The sequence below is a fragment of the Lithobates pipiens genome, unplaced genomic scaffold (assembly GCF_037356315.1).
Source record: "Lithobates pipiens isolate NorthernLeopardFrog02 unplaced genomic scaffold, aLitPip1_a1.2 Scaffold_28, whole genome shotgun sequence".
NCBI lineage: Eukaryota > Metazoa > Chordata > Amphibia > Anura > Ranidae > Lithobates > Lithobates pipiens.
The window spans coordinates 160,763,241-160,789,850 of record NW_027507789.1 but is presented as its reverse complement, the minus strand read 5'-3'; the positions used below and the strand labels follow the sequence as shown (position 1 = coordinate 160,789,850).

Here is a 26,610-nt window from a genome sequence, read left to right as displayed (position 1 = left end):
TGTCCAAAAAGTATTGGTGTGTTGACGCCTTAAAAGTTCCCTTAACTGGAACTAAGGGGCCAAACCCAACCCCTGAAAGACAACCCCACGCCATAATCCCCCCTCCACCAAATGATTTGGACCAATGAACAAAGCATGGTCCATAAAGACATGGATGAGCAAGTTTTGGGTGGAGGAACTTGACTGGTCTACACGGAGTCCTGACCTCACAAATGCACTTCTGGAAGAATGGTCAAACATTCCCATAGACACTCCTAAACCTTGTGGACAGCCTTCCCACAAGAGTTGAAGCTGTTATAGCTGCAAAGGATGGGCCAACTCAATACTAAACCCTACAGACTAAGACCCCATACACACTATTAGATTTTCTGTAGATTTGTGTCTTCAGATTTACCAAAGCCATATATTATAAGGTAAAACCTTAAGAGTTTAAATTTGTATGGAATCAGTCAGGCCCTTGCACTACATGGTTTTGGTAAGTCTGAAGACAAAAATCTTCAGAAAATCTAATAGTGTGTATGGGGCTTAAGACTAAGATGCCATTAAAGTTCATGTGTGTGTGTAAAGGTAGGCATCCCAATACATCCAACATTTTCTTACATCAGAGGTGAGAACAGTCAAACTCTATTGTGCAGCAAAAGAATTAAATAAAAAAAAATAATGAATGTAATAAAAAAACCTTTTCACCTATACAGCTTTCTGTACTAGCCTATTTTGGGAATACTGCCAACAGATGTACTACACCCTTTTGAAAAGAGATTATGCCTCTTAAATACATTTAACTTGTATTGAAATTATCTATCAGCAAAGTATAAAAAAAGACTGGCAGCACCCTGTAAAAGGAGTGCCTTTCTGCTGGGCGGTGAATTAAATCTCCATCTCTCGAAGAGCCCTGGCGCCATTGATTTCCAACACTGCTGGGCGTGTTAAATAACACATTTTTGGAACCTTTCAGGTGCTACATAAAACAATAGGACATTTTATTTAGCTATATATATATATATATATATATATATATATATATATATATATATATATATATATATATATATATATATATATATATATATATATACACATACATACATACATACATACATACATACATACATACATACATACATACATACAGTGCCTTGCGAAAGTATTCGCCCCCCTTGAACTTTTCAACCTTTTGCCACATTTCAGGCTTCAAACATAAAGATATAAAATTTTTATTTTTTGGGAAGAATCACCAACAATTGGGACACAATTGTGAAGTGGAGCGAAATCTATTGGATATTTTAAACTTTTTTAGCAAATAAAAAACTGAAAAGTGGTGCGTGCAAAATTATTCGGCCCCTTTACTTTCAGTGCAGCAAACTCACTCCAGAAGTTCAGCGAGGATCTCTGAATGATCCAATGTTGTCCTAAATGACTGATGGTGATAAATAGAATCCACCTGTGTGTAATCAAGTCTCTGTATAAATGCACCTGCTCTGTGATAGTATCAGGGTTCTGTTGAAAGCGCAGAGAGCATCATGAAGACCAAGGAACACACCAGGCAGGTCCATAATACTGTTGTGGAGAAGTTTAAAGTCGGATTTGGATACAAAAAGATTTCCCAAGCTTTAAACATCCCAAGGAGCACTGTGCAAGCGATCATTTTGAAATGGAAGGAGTATCAGACCACTGCAAATCTACCAAGACCTGGCCGTCCCTCTAAACTTTCAGCTCAGACAAGGAGAAGACTGATCAGAGATGCAGCCAAGAGGCCCATGATCACTCTGGATGAACTGCAGAGAACTACAGCTGAGGTGGGAGAGTCTGTCCATAGGACAACAATCAGTCGTACACTGCACAAATCTGGCCTTTATGGAAGAGTAGCAAGAAGAAAGCCATTTCTCAAAGATATCCATAAAAAGTCTCGTCTAAAGTTTGCCACAAGCCACCTGGGAGACACACCAAACATGTGGAAGAAGGTGCTCTGGTCAGATGAAACCAAAATCGAACTTTTTGCCCACAATGCAAAACAATATGTTTGGTGTAAAAGCAACACAGCTCATCACCCTCAACACACTATCCCCACTGTCAAACATGGTGGTGGCAGCATCATGGTTTGGGCCTGCTTTTCTTCAGCAGGGACAGGGAAGATGGTTAAAATTGAGAGGAAGATGGATGCAGCCAAATACAGGACCGTTCTGGATCAAAACCTGTTGGAGTCTGCAAAAGACCTGAAACTGGGACAGAGATTTATCTTCCAACAAGACAATGATCCCAAACATACACCAAAATCTACAAAGGAATGGTTCACAAATAAATGTATCCAGGTGTTAGAATGGCCAAGTCAAAGTCCAGACCTGAATCCAATCGAGAATCTGTGGAAAGAGCTGAAAACTGCTGTTCACAAACGCTCTCCATCCAACCTCACTGAGCTCGAGCTGTTTTGCAAGGAAGAATGGGCAAGAATTTCAGTCTCTCGATGTGCAAAACTGATAGAGACATACCCCAAGCGACTTGCAGCTGTAATCGCAGCAAAAGGTGGCTCTACAAAGTATTAACGCAAGGGGGCCAAATAATTTTGCACACCCCACTTTTTCATTTTTTTATTAGTTAAAAAAGTTTCAAAAATCCAATAGATTTCGTTCCACTTCACAATTGTGTCCCACTTGTTGGTGATTCGTCACAAAAAATTAAAATTTTATATCTTTATGTTTGAAGCCTGAAATGTGGCAAAAGGTTGAAAAGTTCAAGGGGGCCGAATACTTTCGCAAGGCACTGTGTGTATATATATATATATATATATATATAATTATTTAGCAATATTTTATATTTAGATTCATATTTATTGTTTAAAACACCATAGAACAATAAATTATATGAATATTTACTGTATATGATCTTCCATTATTTTAATTTCTAATTAAAAATATTTTTATTTTTATTTTAATTAGCACCAAAAAAATTATTATCTATTATTTATTCATCTGTTATGCCACGTACAAACGATCGGACATTCTGACAATGAAATCCTGGGATTTATTTCCGACGGATGTTGGCTCAAGCTTGTCTCGCATACACACGGTCACACAAATGTTGTCGGAAATTCCGATCGTCAAGAATGCGCTGACGTACAGCGCATACGACGAGCCAAGAAAAATGAAGTTCAATAGCCATGGGCCCTCTGTTTAAGTGTCTTGAGGCGACAGATGTTGAATACAGGCATCTCATATACAGTGCCTTGAAAAAGTATTCATACCCCTTGAAATTTTCCACATTTTGTCATGTTATTTAAACATGTTTTTTAAAAGTTGCTTTCATAAATATATACTCCGTGTCCCTGAAGTCTTATACTGCGTACACACAATCGGATATTCTGGCAACAAATGTTCTATGGGAGCTTGTTGTCAGAAATTCTGGCCGTAAGTAGGCTCCATTGGAAATTTTTTCTCTGAATTTCTGACAACAAAAAATTGGGAGCTGGTTCTCAAATTTTCCGACAACAAACCCCGTTGTTGTAAATTCCGATCATGTGTACACAATTCAGACGCACAAAAGTCCACGCATGCTCGGAATCAGGCATGCTGATTCTGAGGTTTTGCAGTTCTACAGCTATTTGGATCACGTTCACTAACAGCAGGTAGGCCAAAGAGTCAAATGAAAGCAAGCTTCTGCAACCGTAAGCATGTTTAAAGGCAAATATAAAGATTTTATTGTGTTTTACAGAAGAATAAAAACACAAAGCCGTGATATAAGTCCGTATAATAAAACATAACCAAATAAACTCATGTTCTCAAGGTCTCAAGAGGCAAAATACACTAGGCCGGTATGAACAGGTTTTTACCACATTTTGACATCATAAAAAAAGTGAGAAAAAAAAAAGGTAAAACATAGTAAACCTGATCCCAAACACTAGGTCTCATAAAATAGACAATAGCATGAGTGAACTACAGTACTATATTTGGGTAAAAAGCCTAGGGTAGCAATATCTTAGAAAAGTAAAATTCTAAGGCATCTTATATCCGTATGAGGAAAGAAAAAGGGAGGTAAGTGAAAGTATAGCTTGGATGAAGAATCTAGATAAGGGATGAGAAAGAGGAGACAACGAGGAGGGAGGATCCTAGAGGACAAAACCCAAAAGGGGATATTAGGGCTCGAAAGGTTGTCCTCGTCTTTTACCTCTGTAGGGGTGGGACATAGAACTCGCGACTGAGCACAGCAGGAATTTGTAAATGGCGGCTGAGGTGGAAAAATGTATCCAAATATACCAAAGGGTCTTGTATTTATCAAAGGAGTTGGATTCCATGGCTAACATTTCTTCTATCTGCATGATGTAATTAACGTTGAATATCTATAGGGTAATAGGGGGAGGGGTGCAAGACTTCTAAAATTGAGGGATATTTTGTTTGGCTGCTGTCAAGAAGAACCATAAAAGACTCTTCTTTTGGGATGATATAAAGCCGAGTAGTATGGAGAGCAATGCTATTTTTGAGGAGGGTTGCAGAGATTTGTCATGGATCCTTTTGTAGATTGCAAAGATCATGGTTTAATGCCCGGGCAGTCCCACCAAATATATAAATGAGAGCCTCTTGCGAGACCACAGCGCCAGCATGTGGCCTTAAGCATGTTTAAATGCTAAGTTCACTTCTTCCAGAAAAAAGCATATGCATTTAAAGGGCCCCAATGGGTATTAAGGCCCAACTCCAGTTAAATAACAAATTATTTCTGGCAGTGTGTCTGCCCCTGCACTGAAAGGATTACATGCCCCTTTATGTCTAGGAAAACAATAAAATGAGAATTATTTACCTGACCTTCCACTCTTCCTCACAGCTGAACCAGTCCTTGTGGTGTTTGCAACACCACGCTCCACGAGCCTGGGGTCTTGATGCCACCAAGACCAGAGTAGGGTCTATAGCCATGGATGTGAGGATGCTGCTGGAGTGTTGGAGAGTGCTGTTTGCGGGGGGGGGGGGGGGGGGCTGGAGTATCAGGTAAGTAAAACTGTTCTCATCCAGACAAAATAAACAATTATCCCGCATACACACGACCAGACTTTTCAACGGACTTGGTCCGATGGACTTTGCAGCTGAGGTCCACCGGACTTTCAAACGAATGGACTTGGCCACACATGATCACTCCAAAAGTCTGACAGATTCTAACTTGATGACGTAGAATAAGGAAGTTCATAGCCAGTAGCCAATAGCTGCCCTAGTGTCGGTTTTAGTTCGTTGGACTAGCACACAGACGACCGGATTTTTCGGCCGGACTCGAGTTCGTCGGAAAGATTTGAAACATGTTTTATTTATAGGTCCGTCAATCTTTTGGGAAAGAAAACTCCGCTGGAGCCCACACATGATCGAATTGTCCGACAGATTCCGGTCCGCGGGACCTAGTCCGTCGAAGTCTGATTGTGTGTACACGGAATTACAGTAACTTTTTTTTATTTGCCAGAGTTGGGCTTTAAGAAATTATACAGCTTAGTTAAATGTTCCTTAATTTTATAGTCATACACATAGGCCATTCAGGCTCCCCTGGAATTGCAAAAAGGAATTCAAGGAGGTGCCAGCTAAGGGCAGCATCAATGGGTTTATTATAATTAAAAAGCCAAACATAAAAACCACAGAACATGTGGCTTATCTGCAGCCATGCCACTTTGGATGTTTTTGACAGCAAATAGCGTGTAGTTAGTGAGGAAAACAAGTGCAATGTTCCAGGAAGTGAGAGCCACTGTGGAACACAGTGCAGGATGTGATGTCACAACTGGGGAGGGCTGGTTGCTATGGTAATATGTTTCGGAACTCCTATTGGCTCCTTTCTCAAACTATTGAAGGCAAGATGTAGGCATTGCCAACTATTGAGAGTTATTTGGCCAAGCTTCCAAAGGAACCTAACTGCCCTTCAGGTATGGGAATAAAATTAGGGTACATCTCATAAATTTGCAGTTTTTTTTATATTCACTGGTGCGCCTTTACTCCATAGGCTAATTTCTAGAAAAACTGACTTTAGCCTTTAAGTCTTTGATTACAATTACATGATGCATATGTCATGGGCTACTTAGAACTGTGTTCAGTCAAATGGTTAATGTCAACCTGTATTGATACAAAAGCAATAAAGGGGCAACCGGATGTTAATTCAGACTTCCAAAAGTACCCCCACATAGCTTTAGTAGTCCTTTACAATCTCATATTATGCAATTACCAACTTCAGCTAGGACAAAGATGCTGTGACCCACTCTTCCCAACCTCCTGAGTCTGACTATTGGTCAGTGAGGCTTCCTATGCCGTTAGCAAAACCAATGGCGGGTTAGAGGAGGTGGGAAGGGGGAATATAACGTTCCTATGTCCTAGTTAAAACCACAGTTTGCATAATGGGATTTTACGGCTTCTAGGGCATTCCAGAAGCCAGCTTTATGGGTTTCCAGACATGTCTGGGTGCCCGTATTAACATTGTGATCCCACATGTATGGCATTTAAAGCAGTAAAGGCACATTTTAAGGATTTTGCCGTCATAATACTTTATTACAGAGTCATTAAGCAACAGTGCAGATGGAGTGAACACAATAATCCTACTCAGTAGGAAATCATGGATTTGCAGGGGTGGATAAACCTTTCTGAAATGTGGAAAACGCACAGACATTCTCTAGTGGAACTGGCATTCTTGCCTGGTTAAAAGGTAGGATTTAGCTGTCTGGAATCTTACGTATCTCAGACTGTGCAGAGTTGTCCAGTCTAGGCTCTTTTAATGTTACCTTTATAGATTGCTTTGTTTCCTGATTATGAAAGCACTCTGTATTGTACTGCTGAACATTTTGAATGAGAAATGTATCATTACTGATGACCTGTGACTAGGTTTTAAAAGAACTAAACCATCATTAAGCTGATTCCATCCTTGAGACCCGTTTAACAATGCAGAGTAAACTGGAACTTTCAATCTTTTATCCATTTACTTTTTATTCTCATACTGCGGCTCTACTACCCACAAAGGTGAATGAGTGAACTACTCAATGGCAATGTCATATTTTTGATGATTTAGCATTATGGGATCGTGATGCTTCATTATTATATTCCCATTACTTTGATTGAGATTGAGCTTTTTCATGTTTTATGCCCACAACTTACTATAAAGTCCTCCTCATATTGTTGCATTGCAATTGCAATTATAACAATCAGTACCTCCCAAGTAATGATATACTCCAAGGGCTTGTCCTTGCCACTCTGTTCACATCCCACAATTATCACCATAAACAGCTTACATATATCTGTAAATTTTAATTGGAGTAACACCTTGTTAGGAACTCAATTACAACATGTTAATTAAATCACTGATGAGGGTTCAACACAATTTCCATTACACAGAGAGTGGCAAATAAACCATACTGTGATGATCTGACAACAACTGAGTTGATCGAGGAGAGCTTTCGCAATGGGGTTGATTTACTAAAACTGGAGAGTGCAAAAACTGGTGCAACTCTGCATAGAATCCAATCAACTTCCATTTGTTTTTCCCAAAGCTTAATGAACAAGCTGAAGTTAGATGTTAATTGGCTACCATGCAGAGCTGCACTAGATTTTTAGTGCTCTAGTTTTAGTAAGGCTCGGTTCACAGGCTCCAAAGTTGCTTAATTCCAAGTTCAACTTTGGACTGTGACTTTCATGTGACTTTACACTCTCTGGCACTGAAGTCGCAAGAAAGTGGCATCAAAGTAGTGAAGGAACCTTTTCAAAGTCACATGAGAAGTTGCACTAGTATGAACACAGCCTTAATCAGCCCCAGTGTGTCAGTATTTGTTGTATATCAGTGCTTCCATATGTAGACAAAATACGGAAGTGGAGGCATTACTTTTTATTCAACATTGAAATTGATTTATGTATGGTATAGCAAAGCCATTCTCAACCAGGGTTCTGTGGAGCCTAGTGTTCCTCCAGAGATTGCTAGTGGTTCCTTGAATTGTGGCCGATTGACCTCCCATCTGATGGTGCACACATTATTCCCAGTCCAACATGACCTGGCAGAGCCAACAGCATGACACCCAGTGGCGTAACTAGAACCTTCAGGGCCCCGATGCAAGAAACCATAAAGGGCCCCCCTGAACCCCAGCCAGGGCCCTTCCCTCCGAGTCCGGCGGTGGAACTCCAGGGCGTGGTCACAGGTATGACCTTTGTGAGCCCTGTAGTTCCACCACTGGTATCAGTAGTTTTTTTTATTATTTTTTTTTAATTTTTAGGTGCCCCATTGGGGGACTGTCCCTAGGCAGGATGGGGTCCCCGTCCCCAGAAGAGATGAGGTCCTTTTCTCCAGGGCAGATGAAGTTACTGCCCCCAGGTGAGAAGGGGTCCCTGTCCCCAGGGGAGAAGGGGGTCCCTGTCCCCACGTGAGAAGGGGTCCCTGTCCCCAGGGGGAGATGGAGGGGGTATGTAATAGTGTGTGGGGGATGGGGTCTTCTCACTCACTATGACCAAGCTGTAGGCCGCGCACTCATCCATGTTGGCCTGGGCTCCATCCAGTGTGCTGGACGGGTGATCAGCATATCTCCCAGAAAGACCTTTCATCATCTGTGTATGACAGGGGAGGAGGGGGAGCTGGCAGACAAGCCTGCAGTGTCCTCTGGGGGGCTCTCATAGGGCTGCACTGCATCTGTGTGCTTAAAGTTTGTTTACCCGGGAGAAGTATGCAGTGCAGTGTGGGCCCGACTCGGGGGGGCGGGACTCTGGCTGGGGAGAACAGACATCAGACTGAGCGGCGATGCATGGAGCAGGAGAGGGGTACTCTGAGGAGTTGGCCGAGGACACAGGTCATGTGGGGAATGCACAACTAAAGAGCAGCCAGTGCGATAGTCGAGCATGGAGCTCTGCTTGTCACCCTCCACCTCCACCACCTGTGTGCATGGTGCACTGGTACCCTTAGCTCCCTATGCTGCTGCCGGCCATATGTAGAGGGGGCTGCATGGGCCCCCTGCATCACAGGGCCCGGTTGCGGTCGCGACTGCTGCACCCCTTATAGTTACGCCCCTGATGACACCAATGATCTTTTTAGCTGTCTGTAATGGTGGCATTCTGATCACTAAGGAGGGCATGCTTCCCATTGACCACCAATGTAATTGCCATTCCTCGAAGTGACCCTAAATAGTTATTTCTAGCTGGGGTTCCCCAAGTCCTGAAAATTATTTGAAGGGTTCTTCTGGGGTAAAAACAAAAGGCTGGTATAGTGTTCTGGTCTCTGTTAGAGTAGGTATACATACTGTTGCCATAAATCCAGTCTCGTAGATATATGGTCCTAGTGGCCAAGGTATACTTCTTGGTCTGGTAGACTGAGATGTCCAATGCTGGTTGGGTATTGTAATATGTATGTATAGATTGACAGTTGCATGTTTGCAGTTCAACATAATTCCCATAATGGCCTATTGAGCTGTGTGAGGTCAGTATATCTCAGTACATTAGGCAGTACAGTAAGTCCCCTTCTTACGAACGAGTTCCATTCCAGGAGCTTGTTCGTAAATCTAACTTATTTGTAAGTCCAGCAAAAATCAGGGCTTGCAGACAAAGAATGCGAGCGCTGACCAGTGTGTTCTGGTTGGGGGGAGTCCCCCTGTCAAAACACAAAAGCAAAGATGGGGGAGATCGCTGCACCAACATTGCTTGAGTTGGTTTGGTGATTTGTCAGATTTTTTTTTTTTGGTTCGGCCTGCTGGCTTGAACAAAAAAAACTGAGTGTGTGCAGCCAGCTTTACAGGATTGGATATGTGAATGCATGTTCACATCTTTGAATGTTCACAAGTTGAATGTTTGCATGTAGACGACTTACTGTAATATAAAAAGAAAGTTTAGGAAATGCAACCATTTTTTTTTAAGCAGCCTTTCCAACAAAGGTTATAATGACCTATATATACGATTTGTGATTAACCAATACAGGCCTATCTCAAACATCCCTCCTCTCCATTTTCGCCCAATCAGAGAATTTACTGCATTCATTGAGAAAAATGCAGAGTTCTCTAAATGACGGTTGTGAATGAGCAACCATCTGTGATTACTATGCAAAAGGGTGGCCCCTTGGCATAGAACCTAGAAGACCACGGCCATGACTTTAGTAGTTTGGGATGCAGCTTCCATAAGGAAGAGGTCAATCGGGTATTGCATAAGCATACTTACATTGTGCCAAGCTGGCTAATAGACTGAGCAATTTTATTTCCTGCAATCACAAATGTTGACATCCCTCATGCCAAGCCATTTTATTCTCCCAGTGGAGGGGAGGGGGTAGCTGTCCCTGCTGGGAGAAGACAGTGATTATTGCTAGTGGCTATAACAGCTGCTAGTGATAATCGCATGTAAAATCTGGCAGACTGGTTGTATCCAGGTTGATTTATTGATCAACTTGGGAACATTCAGTCTAACCATAGATGGTTTGAGATTCAAACTGTCCATGGCCAGCTTAAGTTTGCAAAATAAAGTGGGTATAAAAAAGAATCACCCAAAAAATAACTACATTTTGTTGCAGCTTGAAATGAAGACAGACAAGTTTTGTGTTATCCGACTATATTTACTCTTATAACATACAAATGAAAGATGTAACACCTACATGTCAGGAGTTTAAAAAAGGATCACCCCCTTCTAAAAATGACTCAATCATGTGTAGCTAATCACCTTCTCAATGGCACACAAAAAGCCATTTGACTTTCAACTGTGGTCATTTTGTTTAGCTCAGCATCAAAAGAGCTTACCTGGAGCATTTCAGTCCCTGACAGTGCAACTGAAGCAAATAATCAACTATGAGAGGCAAGTCACTGTCAAAAGATCTCTGGGATACAGTTGTGGATGGGCACAAGTCAGGAGATGGATATAAAAAAAAGTTCAAAGGCTTTATTAATGCCTAGAAGCACAGTAAAGTCTAATATTAAGAAATGTAAGGTATTTGATACAACACAGACCCAAACTGGATGAAAGAGCCCGGAGGAAACTAGTCAGAGAGGCTACCAAGAGGCCTACAGCAACTCTGACATAGTTGCAGGGATTTATGATAAAGAGTGGTCACTGTGTGCATGTGACAATATCACACTCCTCTCCACAAATGTGGGCAGCAGATTTTCCTCAAGAATTTGAGGGTATTTTGCCCCATCCATTTTTCCTTCTATCCTGACAAGTGATTCAGTCCCTGCTGCAGAGAAACACCCTCATAATAGGATATTACCACATCCATGCTTTACTGTAGGAATGGGGAGCTGTATTAGATTTCCACCAGACATAGGGGGTTATTTACGAAAGGCAAATCCACTTGGAAGTACAGTCGCTGTAGATCTGAGGGGGACATGCAAGGGAAATAATAAACAGCATTTTAGCTTGCACATGATTGGATGATAAAATCAGCAGAGCTTCCCCTCATTTCAGATCTTCCACTCAGATCTACAGCCACTGCACTTCCAAGTGCACTTGTAGTGCAAAGTGGATTTCCCTTTTGTAAATAACCCCCATAGTGTTTGGTGTTGGAGCCAAATAGTTCCATTTTCATTGGTGTTTCTCTGCAGCAGGGACTAGAGCACTTGTCAGGATAGAAGGAACAATGAATGGGGCAAAATACCATCAAATTCCCGATGAAAATCTGCTACCCTCTCCCAGAAAGTTGTAAATGTCTAGAAGGTTTACCTTTCAACATGACAATGACCCAAAGCACACAGCAAAAATGACCACACAGAGGATGAAGGAGAAAAAGGTGAATCTCCTTGCATGGCCTGGTCAGAGCCCAGACTTAAACCCCATTGAAAATCTGTGGAATGACTTGAAGACTGCAGTCTACAAACAGTCACCATCAAATTTAACTGAACTTGAGCAGTTCTGCAAAGAAGAATGGGCAAATATTGCAAAGTCTAGATGTACAAAGTTAGTAGAGACATATCTCAACAGACTAAAGGCTGTAATTAAAGCAAAAATTGTCTCAACTAAATACTGACATAAGGGGAGTGATCCTTTTTCCAACTCAGTGATTCTGTTTTTTTTCTTTTCTCACATGTTGGTGTTATATCTTTCACTTGGATGTTATAATGGTATATCATCCCTGCAGTTCATCTACCACTATCCACTAAACTATCCATGTGATATATAATGTATTTTATCTTTTGATACCTCGTAAGGTTTGGTTAATATGCAAAGTTTCACACTAGTAGGATCCCTTGTTCTCCTAATCCTATATGCAAGATTCAATTTTCATGGCCATGTATTGAGAGCCACACTGGCATTCCAACATATAGGCAACATGAGTTACCCCACAAGATATAGAGGGGTTGATTTACCAAAGGGAAATACCCTGTTCACTTTACAAGAGAAGTTGTGCAGTGCCAGGGTATTTGCTCCACAGCTTAGTGAATGTGGTAAAATTTCAGTTTGCAAAGAATTCCCAAACATAGGCAAGAACAGTTTTAAAAAACGCATTTTTTGTTACACACGATTGGATGATGGAAGTCAGCCAAGTTAAGTCACTAAGTTCTGGGAAATGTTCTCTTTCAATGCGCAACTTCTTCAGAGAAGTGGACAGCCTGTTTGCCTTTAGTAAATCAACCCCTAAGTATCTAATCACAAAACGCCACCCACTACCGTCAACTGGAATGCAAATTGTCTCCTGGGTTGTGTTATTTTTTCCAGCTGCACATCTGCATAAAAGCTCCTGTTCTGTGTAGAGAGATTAATTCTCCTCTAGGGGCACATTTTTTGCATAAAGTGGGGGTCTGTCTATATATTATTAGTAGACATTCCTGATCCACATAGGATGCCCGCTGCCAAAAGAAGTATGGTATATGTATCCTAAAATAAGTAAATGTGCATCATTATTTAAAGCTCCAAAGATAAGAGTCACAAAAAGAAAATAGAATTTGTATTATCATTAAAGTATTACTAAACCCAGGACTCTGCATTCACTGTATCTGGTCTCCCACAGTACATGGAAATGCAATAGTTTTAGTAAATATAAACTGCTAAATATCTTTTCTGATCAGAAGTATATATTAGTCTTATGACTTCTATCCATGCCTGGTTAAAGCTTGTAAGATGAGTTTTCAGTCTAATCTGACCTATGAGACTGCAGGACCCCTGATTTTCTGGACAGTGCTGATTGGCCCTGTGCTGATCACACTAAGCCCTGCCTCCTGGTGACAGCCCCAGATTCCTCCTCTGCTCTGATTGGTCACACAGCCAGCCCTCTCAAACCCGGAAGCGGTAGTCCATTTGCAGACTGGGGATGCTGGGAGAGCACCTATCAATACGGCTGTGAGGAATAATTAGAACGGGAGTGTTTATGCTGGTTCAAGTGGAACATCGGGACATATTGTGCATAACCCTGTACAGAAACCCAGGTTGGGGGATAAACCATGTGCATGTTAGATCTCCTTAAAAAAGAGATCTAGCCAGCTGGTAAGCGGTGATTTCATTTGTGGAGGACTTTACCTTGGCGTACCCTGTCACTTCTCTGAGGGTGTTGTGTGCGGTGTCACTTTTGAGGACTGAAGTTTTACCCCTCCAATTCTTGTGGACTATATATATATATATATATATATATATATATATATATATATATATATATATATATATATATATATATATATATATATATATATATATATATATATATATATATATATAATATATATATTGTGGCAGCACGCAGGTAAAATCACCTGGTTGTATTCAGGATGGGAAATATGTGTGTCCTAGATTCAGGCTGTATGCAGACTTTTACAATTAGAGGGGAAGAGTTAATGAGCCCAGCTGTAGTAAGTGGGCTCATTAAGACCTCTACAAAAAACCCCAGCATGCATAGGGAGATGCTCCATCCTGGAACCAGTTTTGTGTGTATAGACTGGGGAGTCTGAGATCTGTTCTGTGCGGTGAGTTAACGCCTGTGTGGCAAACCCCTACAATAGAGACAGGGACTGGGGCAGCACAAGGCTGCACCCAGTTGTTAGACAGGGAGTCTACGTGTGTAGTTAGAGGTCAAGCTGACCAGGATTTATTTTCTTGTTTTATTTTGTTTGGCTGTTATATGTATCACTGCATGTAGCCTAAATAAACTGGATCTTTTGTTTTTTTTGAACCTACACCGCTGTCTGCTGTGCCTGACTTTGTGTTGTGAACCCATCCAGGGGGTCACACACACCCGCTGCCGAGCGAACCCCTCACAGTTGGTGGAGAATTTTGGCACTTTTTTTTTTGTTAAGGCCAGCATGGAGGAGATACTGAGACAGCTGGCTCTAGCAAATGCAAACCAGCAACAAGCAAATGCAAATCAGCAGCAAACAAATGCAGGTTTACAAAAGAGCCTTGCAGCCCAGCAGCAGATAAATGCAACTTTGCAGCAGAGTTTGGAAAATCAGCAGAAGGCTCACCAGCAGAGTTTGGAAGCTCAGCAACAAGCCCAGCAGCGATCTGAAGCCCGCTTCATAGACCTGTTGCAGAAGCAAGAGCAGAATTTTCAACGGAAAATAGAGACATTAATACAGCAACGTCCGCAGACCAATGAAGCAAGTGGTTACAATAATACCGCATCCTTTGGTGTGAGCCGTTTACTGACAAATGACTGGAGAGGATGATCCGGAGGTGTTTTTGACCACATTTGAAAGGACTGCTGAAAGGGAAAAGTGGCCTAAGGAGCAATGGGCTGGACTGGTGGCCCCTCTGTTAACTGGGAAATCGCAGAAAGCTTATTATGACCTAGAGCCTGACCAAGCAAAAGACTATGTGGTGCTAAAAGCAGAAATATTGGCACGGCTGGGTGTCACCCTGGCAGTCCGGGCTCAGCGTGTGCATAACTGGACTTTTCAGGTTGGAAAACCTCCCAGGTCTCAAATGTATGATCTCATTCACCTGAGCAGGAAGTGGCTGCAGCCAGAGACTTTGACTGCACCAAACATTGTGGAACGTGTGGTTATGGATCGTTTCCTGAGAGCTCTTCCTACTGCCATCCAAAAATGGGTAAGCCATGGAGACCCAGAAAATGCAGATAAACTTGTGGATCTGGTTGAGAGGTACTTGGCTACAGAGAACCTGACCACCTCTTCCAGGGACTCACGGACTTTCCCCCCTAAGACCAGATCATCCCCAGTGACGGGTAAGATGACTCCAAGGGGTGAGGGTGGAGAGAGTGAGAGGGTGGGAGTTCTACCTAAGGTCTGGCGGGAGCAGCCCAGGAAGCCCATGCTGCAAGAGGCAGCGAAAAAGATTATTTGCTACCGCTGCCGGCAAGAGGGACATATTGCAGCCAATTGCCCAGTTGTGGATGAGCCTATGCAATGTGACTTTATAAGGGAGAGACGTCAGTCGCTGTTTGCGACAGTTGCATGCACTGCCATTCGGGGACCTGAGAGACATTTATGTAAAATGTGTATTAATGGTAGGCATGTTGATGTGTTGCTAGATTCAGGTAGCCTGGTAACATTGATAAAAGCTGAATTAGTTACTACAGAGGTCTCTGGGAAGAACAGGGTGGCTGTTATTTGTGTGCATGGGGACACCCGAGAGTATCCTGTAACTTCAGTGTTTTTTGAGACCCCCAAAGGTAACCTCTCTCATCAGGTGGGGTTAGTGTCTCACTTACCACATGATGCTATTGTGGGAAGGGATTTTCCAAAATTCTGGGAACTCTGGGATTGTCCTGAGCCCCCCACTGGTGCCCCTATAGACCAGGAAGATGACCAGAATTCCTCTGGGAGTGGTGAGGACTCTCCTGAATTTCCCTTGTCGGTATTGGCGGGGGAAACTCGAGAAACTGGGGAGGAGCCAACATCCTCAGTTGAAAACATGCCGTCTGTGGAGTTTTCGGACCTTGAGGTTCACAGGGAAAATTTTGCCACAGAACAGTTAAAAGACCCCACCCTAATAAAGGCACGGGAAAATGTGGTGAAAATAGATGGCGAGTTAGTGAACCCAGATAAGACTTGCACTTACCCGTACTTCACTGTGGAAAGGGACCTGCTGTATCGAGTGGCTCAAAGGGCAGAAGAAACCATTGAGCAACTTGTGGTGCCCAAACCTTACAGGGAGTTGGTGTTAGAATTGGCTCATGGACACATTCTGGGAGGTCATCTGGGGACAGAGAAAACCAGAGAGAGGGTATTGCAGAGATTCTATTGGCCTGGGGTCATGAAGGAAATAGAAAAGTATTGTTCCTCCTGCCCTGTGTGTCAGAAGTCGGCACCTATGCCACATTTCCGTAACCCACTGGTACCTCTTCCTATCATTGAGGTCCCCTTTGAGAGGATCGCAATGGATTTGGTAGGTCCGATAATGAAGTCTGCTAGGGGGCATCAGTACATTTTGGTTATATTGGACTATGCCACCCGTTATCCGGAAGCAATTCCTCTCCGAAATACCTCGGCCAAAACCATAGCCAAAGAGCTATCCCTTGTTTTTAGCCGCGTGGGTATTTGTAAGGAACTGCTTACGGACCAAGGTACACCCTTTATGTCCCGGGTTATGAAAGAATTATGCAAGTTGTACAAAGTGAAGCAATTGCGTACATCTGTGTATCACCCCCAAACAGATGGGTTGGTTGAAAGATTCAACAAAACCCTAAAACAAATGTTAAAGAAGGTGGTGGATAGAGATGGAAAGAATTGGGATTGTCTAATACCCTATCTGATGTTTGCCATTAGGGAGGTACCCCAATCCTCTACGGGTTTCTCACCCTTCGAGTTGCTCTATGGGAGACACCCAAGAGGGCTGCTGGATATCGCCAAGGAAACTTGGGAAAATGAGAGTTCTCCTCACAGGAGTGTGATTGAGCACGTCGCCCTGATGCAAGATAGAATTGCACAGGTAATGCCAATTGTAAAGGAACATTTGACCCAAGCGCAGTTAGCACAGCAGAGAGTGTACAACCGTGGGGCCAAGACCCGTACTTTTTCCCCGGGGATAGGGTCTTGGTGCTAGTCCCTACGGTTGAAAGCAAATTTCTGGCCAAATGGCAAGGTCCATATGAAGTAATTGAAAAAATTAGTGAGGTGAACTACAGGGTTAGACAGCCAGGAAGGCAAAAGCCGGAGCAGATCTATCACGTCAATCTGCTGAAAGCCTGGAGGGATAGGGAATCCCTAGTCGCAGAGACTTTGTCACAAGTACAGCCTGATTGCTTAGTTCTGATTGCTTAGTTCCTGAGGTTGGAATAGCAGACACCTTATCGAAACCCCAACAACAGGAGGTTAAAGAGTTTGTACTTCGTAACAAAGAGATTTTCTCTGAGCTTCCGGGACAAACATCTGGCGTAGAGCATGACATTATCACCCCGCCAGGAGAAAGGGTAAAACTAAAACCTTATAGAATACCAGAGGCCCGACGGGAGGCAATACGTGGGGAGGTTCAAAGGATGCTGGAATTGGGTGTGATAGAGGAGTCCCAGAGTGACTGGTCCAGTCCTATTGTACTAGTGCCCAAACCTGATGGGAGCTGGCGGTTTTGTAACGATTTTAGACAATTAAATAAAGTTACAAAATTTGACACCTACCCCATGCCACTTATAGATGAGTTGATTGACCGGCTGGGAACAGCCCGATATATGACAACTCTTGATCTCACCAAAGGGTATTGGCAAATTCCCCTGGCCGAGTCGGCCAAGGAGAAAACTGCGTTTGTAACCCCAGATGGGGCATTCCAATATAAGAGAATGCCGTTTGGGTTACAGAATGCACCGGCAACATTCCAGCGGAAAATGGATAAGATTCTGAGGCCCCATCAGAAATATGCTGCAGCTTACCTGGATGATGTGATTATCCATAGCACAGACTGGGTCTCACATTTGCCAAAATACAAGCAGTCCTAGACTCTATCCGGGAAGCTGGGTTTACGGCCAATCCAAAGAAGTGTACCATTGGACAGGAGGAGGCCAAATATCTTGGGTACACTATTGGGAGGGGGGTGATAAAACCCCAAGTCAATAAAGTCGAGGCCATACAGAGTTGGCCACGTCCCAACAGCAAGAAACAGGTACAAGCCTTTCTGGGAATCGCTGGCTATTATCGACGATTCATTCCCCATTTTGCTTCTCAGGCTGTGCCCCTCACCAACCTGACAAAAGGGAAAGAGTCGGTCATGGTTAAATGGTCCCCAGAGGCTGAAGAAGCATTTCAGTCCTTAAAAACAGCCTTATGTAGCCAGCCAGTGTTGTACTCACCAGACTTCTCTAAGGACTTTGTTGTACAAACTGATGCGTCAGACGTTGGGTTAGGAGCAGTGTTATCCCAGGTCTGGAACGGGGAAGAGCACCCAGTCATTTACCTCAGCAGGAAGTTGAAGTCCCATGAGGTAAATTACGCCACGATTGAGAAGGAATGTTTAGCAGTGAAGTGGGCTCTAGATTCCCTTCGGTACTATCTGCTAGGTAGGCACTTTGACCTGGTGACTGATCACGCTCCTTTAAAGTGGATGGCTCAAAACAAGGAGACCAATAGAAGGGTAAATAGGTGGTTCCTGGCCCTACAGGAATTTAACTTTACAGTTAAGCATCGCCCTGGTGTTAAAATGGGGAATGTGGATGCTTTGTCTCGGATACATGCGTGTCTGGCTACTTGTGTTACAACCCCAAGGTTGAAACAAGAGGGGGGGGTATGTGGCAGCACACAGGTAAAATCACCTGGTTGTATTCAGGATGGGAAATATGTGTGTCCTAGATTCAGGCTGTATGCAGACTTTTACAATTAGAGGGGAAGAGTTAATGAGCCCAGCTGTAGTAAGTGGGCTCATTAAGACCTCTACAAAAAAGCCCAGCATGCATAGGGAGATGCTCCATCCTGGAACCAGTTTTGTGTGTATAGACTGGGGAGTCTGAGATCTGTTCTGTGCGGTGAGTTAACGCCTGTGTGGCAAACCCCTACAATAGAGACAGGGACTGGGGCAGCACAAGGCTGCACCCAGTTGTTAGACAGGGAGTCTACGTGTGTAGTTAGAGGTCAAGCTGACCAGGATTTATTTTCTTGTTTTATTTTGTTTGGCTGTTATATGTATCACTGCATGTAGCCTAAATAAACCGGATCTTTTGTTTTTTGAACCTACACCGCTGTCTGCTGTGCCTGACTTTGTGTTGTGAACCCATCCAGGGGGTCACACACACCCGCTGCCGAGCAAACCCCTCACAATATATATACTGTGTGTGTGTGTATATATATATATATATATATATATATATATATATATATATATATATATATATATATATATATATATATATATATATATATATATTTATTTATTTTCATTTATTCACATTTTTTATTCTACAAATATCTTTTTTCACTGTTAGTGTGTTAATTCACAATTATATTTGTATGACTCAGATTGTTATTTTAATCAATTTAAACTTTTTGTTGCACGTTAAGAGTGATGCTTTGCAGTTGCACGTGTAATATATATATTCACTTAAGGCCCCTTTCACACATGCGGACAGTACGTCCGTATTTCATCCATCCGTTTGCGGATGAAATACGGACATACATGCATCCCTATGGGACAACGGGTGTCTGGGATGAACATCCGCAGACACCCGCTATTGTCCGCCTCCGCAACAGTCCGATTCTGCAGACGGAGGAAAATCCTATTTTTCTATGCGTCTGCAGAGCGGATCGGATGAACACGGACAGACGGTCCGTGCTCATCCGATCCCCATAGAGGAGAGCTGACAGGGCGGTCTCCGCACAGTGTGCGGAGACCACCCTGTCCGCAGCCGGCTCAGCGGGGACAACGGAGCGATCCCCGCTGAGCGAGCGGATCATCACGGAGCGGATCATTACTGATCCGTCCCGTGTGAAAGGGGCCTAAGGGTATATAGTTTTCTATATAATTTCAAAAAAATTCAGCGCAGCTTTGGCTTATAGATGCTGATCACATGTGCTCTCCAAAGCAAATAAAAACTCTCTAGCAATATACACCAAACTGAGCATGTGCAGTGTGCCCCCGGGGCTCTGTACTATCGGGAGATGAATTGGGGACAGTGGAAGAAGAGGAGGATCAGATAATACAGGATCAAACAGCCTTTTTACACAATTCAGAGTATTAACCCCTTAGGTTCCACAGTGAGTATAACAGGCCTTCTTTACTGCATATACACACTGATTTTATTGTTGTGGGTTTAATAACACTTTAAGTTATTCTACTACCCTTATCATTAGCATTAAGGTGTTCTTAAAATAATTTGAAGGTGTTTTCTTCTCCACCCCAAATAAAAATAACATGATCTATATAGCATCTCCAAAATTAATCTTATTGGTGAGTTTAAAAATAAATTCGTCCTCCCATGCTGCCATAAAAAAAAAACTGGGCAAACTGGGCCGACTTGTCAGTGCGGAGGATATCCGATTTTTTATGCACATTGTACTTGACCGTGTGTGTACTTGTAAAATGTATTTTATAACTTTTTATGCTCTATAATAATTTTGATTACACGATGGAGAACTTTTTATTTTGTGTTGATCCTTGCATATACTCTTGTTTTAGCTAAGGATAAAAGGATTTTGTTTAAGAGATATGTAAATGTCATATATAAAAGCACCTATATACTGTATACACTGTACAATAGCTATACTCACATTTCAGGAAGGGGCAGCTGTAGACTAACCAATGCTTTTTACATATTTAAACCTAAAAGCATTCTTGAGGGGGCTTAGGGATTTTTAGAAACAATAGTAGCTTATTTTAGTAGCAAAATGCCTGTCTTTAACAAAACCTAGTTGATTGGGGGGTAGAGAGAGAAAGTGAGAGTGTGGATTCTATTTGCTATCATTATTATAATTAGTAATTTAATTACTGATGAATACTAAACCAAATTGTTGTTAGTTAATTAAGTTGTTCTTTACGATGATGCGTGCTCTGAATTTTCTTTTTCTTTTTTATTTAAGAAAGAAAGGCAGCTTCTAAATATATATATATATATATATATATTAGGAAGTGTACAAAAGATCCAACAACAGTAAATTACAAATATGACAGATTAGTGTCAGAAAAAGATGACCGATCAAAATGTAGAGGTCCTGACCGATAACAGCCCTAATGTAAACCAGAGCTGATAAAGGGAGCAGGAGGGAATGTCCGCTAGCGGTAGCAATCTGGCCTATTGAAATGTAATTCCAAGGTAATCATGAAATGGGGCTACTTCCTAGTGAATGCAACATGTAGTAGAAAACTGGCCAGTTGTTTAAAAAAAAAATTGAAAAATCAAGATCACAAAATACAGGCCACAACAGAGTGATACAAAAGGGCTAACGCATTTCACACTACAATCAGTGCTTACTCTAATTTTCTCCTTAGCTTAGGTATCACCTTGATGTGTGCTCTGGATTTTACCCAGTATGCTTCACTGCGTAATGTCTAGTAACAGTAGTGGACGATGCACCTAAATTAAAGCATACCCCTAGACACATACATGCATTAAAAAAAAAACAGGCCTGTATTTCTAGAATATTAATGTAAACACAAGACAGAATTAAAATTAGACTTGGGAAACTTAACATTAATAAATCACCGGGACCAGATGACTTGCCTCTGAGGGTTCTTAGGGAACGGTCAGGGCTAGCTTAGCCCTTCCTCCTCTGGGCTGGCCACTCAGCTGTCGGCTAATTGCCAGCTCTCTTCTCTTTCCACAGTTACCAGCTGTTCCCGATGATGCTTGTCTGACCTGCCTATTTAAAGCCTTCCAGCTCACTCTTTCCTTTGCCTTCACGTTGGTCACATCACAAGGAACCATCTCCTGCTGTTTGTTTCAAGACTGGCTTGCTGACATCCCTCCTGGCTTCTTATCCTGCTTGCAGTTGCTCTCCTTGGATCCCTGACTTCTGGACTGGCTGATTACCTGATCTGGTTTATGAACTTTGGACTGACTGACTACCCAATCTGGCTACTCTGGCTATGCTTGACTACTCTTTTTTCTATTTACCTTTTTATTTTTATTAATAAACAAGTGTGATTTGATTGTACTTCTGTCTCAGTCTGTTTCGTGGTTCCTGACAGGAACTTTGTCAAGTAATTGCCAGATCATTGTTCGTATTTTTTACTGACAGTCTACTGCTGGAATGGTATCAGCTGGAGAAAAGCCAATGTAGCACCAATATTTAAAAAGGGCCCAAAATACATCCCTGGGAATTACAGACCAGTTAGCCTAACATCAATAGTATGTAAACTCTTGGAGGGGATGATAAGGGACTATATACAAGATTTTAGTAATGAGAATGGTATCAGCATGGATTCATGAAGAATCGTCCTTGCTAAACCAATCTATTAGCCTTCTATGAGGAGGTGAGTTGCCATCTAGATAAAGGAAGGCCCAGAGGCATGGTGTATCTGGACTTTTCAAAAACATTTGACACAGTTCCCCATAAACGTTTACTGTACAAAATAAGGTCCATTGGCATGAACCATAGGGTGAGTACAGGGATTGAAAACTGGCTACAAGGGTGAGTTCAGAGGGTGGTGATAAATGAGGAGTACTCTGAATGGTTGGGGGTGGATAGTGGGGTCCCACAGGGTTCTGTGCTGGGACCAATCCTATTTAATTTGTTCATAAATGACCTGGAGGATTGGGTAAACAGTTCAATCTCTGTATTTGCTGGCAATACTAAGCTAAGCAGGGCAATAACTTCTCCGCAGGATGTGGAAACCTTGAAAAAAGATCTGAACAAATTAATGGGGTGGGCAACTACATGGCAAATGAGGTTTAATGTAGAAAAATGTAAAATAATGCATTTGGGTGGCAAAAATATTTATGCAATCTATACATTGGGGGGAGAACCTCTGGGGGAATCTAGGATGGAAAAGAACCTGGGGGTGCTAGTAGATGATAGGCTCAGCAATGGCATCCAATGCCAATACCAATGGGTCAAATAGCAGCTACTTTGGCAACACAGGGTCTTAATCAGGGTTGATTCTAAAAAGTACATTTATTGATTTCACAATTTGCACAAAATATAATAATTCATAATGCGACTATAAATGTATATCTTGACAACTTTACTCACAATACTGTAAGAGTTTAAAAAACACCAATTCCGTGTACACACGATCGGACTATCTGGCGAGCCCGTGTGTGGGCTCCGGCTGACTTTTTGTTCCCAAAAGTCAGGCAGACTTAGAAAGAAGTTTTGACTCAAAATTGTCCGGCGGACAATCCGCCCGTCTGTGTGCTAGTCTGCCGGACTTTTGAAATGAATGGACTTGCCCACACATGGAGAAAAGTCTGTTCATTTTGAACGTGACTCCAGGTAGACGGGACTAACGAAGGAAGTCAATATCGCCGCCTCCATCTGCGAGATTGACACCTCGCTAGCCCCATCACCTGGTATGGACTTAAAGGGGAAGCCCAACACCGAAAAAACGGCGTGGGGGTCCACTCAAAGTCCATTACAGACCCTTATCCTAGCATGCAGCCCGGTCGGTCAGGAAAGGGGGTGGGGACGAGTGAGCGCCCCCCCCCCTGAGCCGTACCAGCCCATGTGCCCTCAACATGGGGGGTGCTTTGGGGAATGGGGGCCCCCACCTCAAAGCCCCTTGTCCCCATGTTGATGAGGACAAGGGCCACCCAGTGACCCCGCCCCCTCCTCCCTATATAAGTCGCCGCACAGCGCATCCCTGCCATTGCGACCAAAGAGAGCATCATGTCAACATCTCAAGGGAGAAGAAGAGAAGAAGAGAAGAAGGCGACAGCGACAGAAGACCAGGCCAACGCTAGTAAAAGAGCTATAAGAAGATACCGAAGAGCGGGACAAGACCCCCGAAGAGCGGGACAAGACCCCGAAGTCGGAAGAAGACCCCTGGACGGCGGCAGCGAAGAAGAAAGCTGGGCTCCTCCACTAGTAAAAGAGCTAGTAAAAGAGCAGAAGATAGCGGAGGAGTCTGGCGAGAAGACCCCCCCGGAGCTGTCTAATAAATTATTTTAAAAACTTGTGTTTTTTTATTTACACTTTTTTTCAACAGGTGAATGGGTAGGGGTACATCGTACCCCATACTCATTCACATAGGGTGGGGGGGCTACCGGATTCCGATAAGCCCCCCGCCCGCAGACCCGACAACCAATGACCAGGGTTGTCGGGAAGAGGTCCTTGTCCTCATCAACATGGGGACAAGGTGCTTTGGGGTGGGGGGCTGCAGGGCCCTCCTTCCCCAAAGCACCCCCCCATGTTGAAGGCACGCGGCCAGGTACGGCTCAGGAGTGGGGGGCGCTTGCTCGTCCCCACCCTCTTTCCTGACTGGCCGGGCTGCGTGCTCGGATAAGGGTCTGTAATGGACCTTGGGGGGACCCCAAGCCGTTTTTTCGGCATAGGGCTTCCCTTTTAAGTCCATACCAATCGACAGGGCTAGCGAGGTGTCAATCTCGCCGATGGAGGCGGCGACATTGACTTCCTTCGCTAGTCCCGTCTACCTGGAGCCCCATTCAAAATGAACTGAATTTTCTCTGTGTGTGGGCAAGTCCGTACATTTCAAAAGTCCGGCGGACTCCTGAAATAGTCCGGCGGGTTATCTGCCAGACCTAGTCTGGCGGAAAAGTCCGGTCGTGTGTGGACAGGTCCCCTCGGAAAAGTCCGGTGGGCTTGCGCTGCAAAGTACGGTGTGTTGTCCGCCAGGATAGTCCGATCGTGTGTACGAGGCACAAGAAGTAGAAGTAGTGCTATGAAAACAGACAAAAAATAGAAAAAAACGCATAACAATACAAACAGCTTCTTTGTGAATGGCCCCCGAGGGATCTAGGTCAATCCCTAATCTCCCTAACAACTGACAACCTGCTAAGCAGTTACTTTGTAACCTAATTAGAAGTAATTGCTATATAGCGAGAACAATGATCTGGTCCTGTTAGGGAAATCGGTTAGAGCATTAAATTTTATGTCAGTTCACTGGTGCTATAAGTTGGAGTTTAATTAGCAACCAAGATTTCTTTGAACAGTGCTCCTTAAACAAACTCAGTCCCACTTGCTTTCACTGCCAACAGTGCAAATCGAGAGTTTGGGGACATATCATCCCATTAAAGACATGGTAAAAATGGCATAGTGATTAGAAGGTGGTATTGATCAGGTACCAACAGTGGCTTAGCAAGGGTTGTCAGCGCCTGTGGTGAGTATTTTGCTCCCCCAACCTGTGGACTTTTAGCACTCCAAGTCCCTTCCCTTCCTACAATAGTACTGACCTACCTGATTCCTACACTGACCAACACAATTCCAATACTGACCACTACACTACACTGACCACTATACTGTCCCCTACACTACACGGACCACTAAATTGTCCACTACACTGACCACTATACTGTCCCCTACACTACACGGACCACTAAATTGTCCACTACACTGACCACCATACTGTCCACTACACTACACGGACCACTAAATTGTCCACTACACTGACCACTATACTGTCCACTACACTGACCACCATACTTGTCCACTACACTACACTGACCACTAACTTGTCCACTAAACTGACCACTGTACTGTCCACTACACTGACCACTATACTGTCCACTACACTACACTGACCACTAACTTGTCCACTAAACTGACCACTGTACTGTCCACTACACTGACCACTATACTGTCCACTACACTACACTGACCAATAAACTGTACTGTCCACTACACTACACTGACCACTATACTATACTGACCACTACACTACATTACACTGACCACTATACTGTACTGTCCACTACACTACACTGACCACTATACTGTACTGTCCACTACACTACACTGACCACTATATTATACTGTCCACTACAATACACTGACCACTATATTATACTGTCCACTACAATACACTGACCACTATATTATACTGTCCACTACACTACACTGACCACTATATTATACTGTCCACTACACTACACTGACCACTATATTATACTGTCCACTACATTACACTGACCACTACACTGACCGCTATACTGTCCACTACACTACACTGACCACTATACTGTCCACTACACTACACTGACCACTATACTGTTCACTACACTAACCACTATACTACACTGACCACTATACTATACTGTCTACTATACTGTCCCACCTACAGTATTCCCAAACTGACACTACATGGCGCTGCTCTTCTACACTCTCTCACTCCAGCTGCCCCCTCTCCCCAGACCACGTCCACACCCCCCCGCCCCCAGCCCCCAGCCAGCAACATGACTCACTGTCAGTTTTTTTGTCCTGCTTTGGTCCGGAAGAGAGGAGGAGGAAAAGACAGCGGCAGTGTGTAAGCTAGACAAGTTTGGGCCAAAATTCGTAGGAAAAAAAAATTCTCCTGCCATACAGCTCCCACCGCACTGTAAGGGTTAAATGTTCTTTTATGCCCAGGGGAATGGTAACAAGGGCTTTTACTTATCTCGTTCGCACTTCCACAGGCTCCCACAGTCCCGCAATCTCTTCTCTGAGGTGTTCTAAGGGATGCGGTACTGTGACATCATCAATACAATGCAGAGTCAATAGCCTTGCATTGTAGGTGAGGATGTCAAGGAGCCACCCACAGACCATGGTGTGAAAGAGAAGGTTTTAGTGCCACCTGCTGCTGGAGCCAGGGATTAGATAAGTAAGGGTCCTTTCATAATTGCAGCAGACCTTGCCGCTCCTCATAAAAGTGAACCATGGTGGAGGGAGGTGGACAGGCGGCTGGGAGGTGAAATGTCTTG

The 26,610-nt window shown here is 43.3% G+C and overlaps 1 protein-coding gene across 2 annotated transcripts in view; it reads left to right on the top strand.

Annotated features, from left to right (window-relative positions):
- Nucleotides 1-21,824, top strand: part of LOC143935726 (uncharacterized) — a 113,920-nt gene extending 92,096 nt beyond the window's left edge. The window contains exon 5 of one of the 2 annotated variants that reach the window (XM_077459806.1): nt 21,581-21,824. In XM_077459806.1, the coding sequence (XP_077315932.1) occupies nt 21,581-21,766 (186 nt within the window). In that variant the 3' untranslated portion in view covers nt 21,767-21,824. The remainder of the gene's footprint in view (nt 1-21,580) is intronic. The other variant, XM_077459807.1, reaches the window with a different exon arrangement.
- The last annotated feature ends 4,786 nt before the right edge of the window (nt 21,825-26,610 follow it).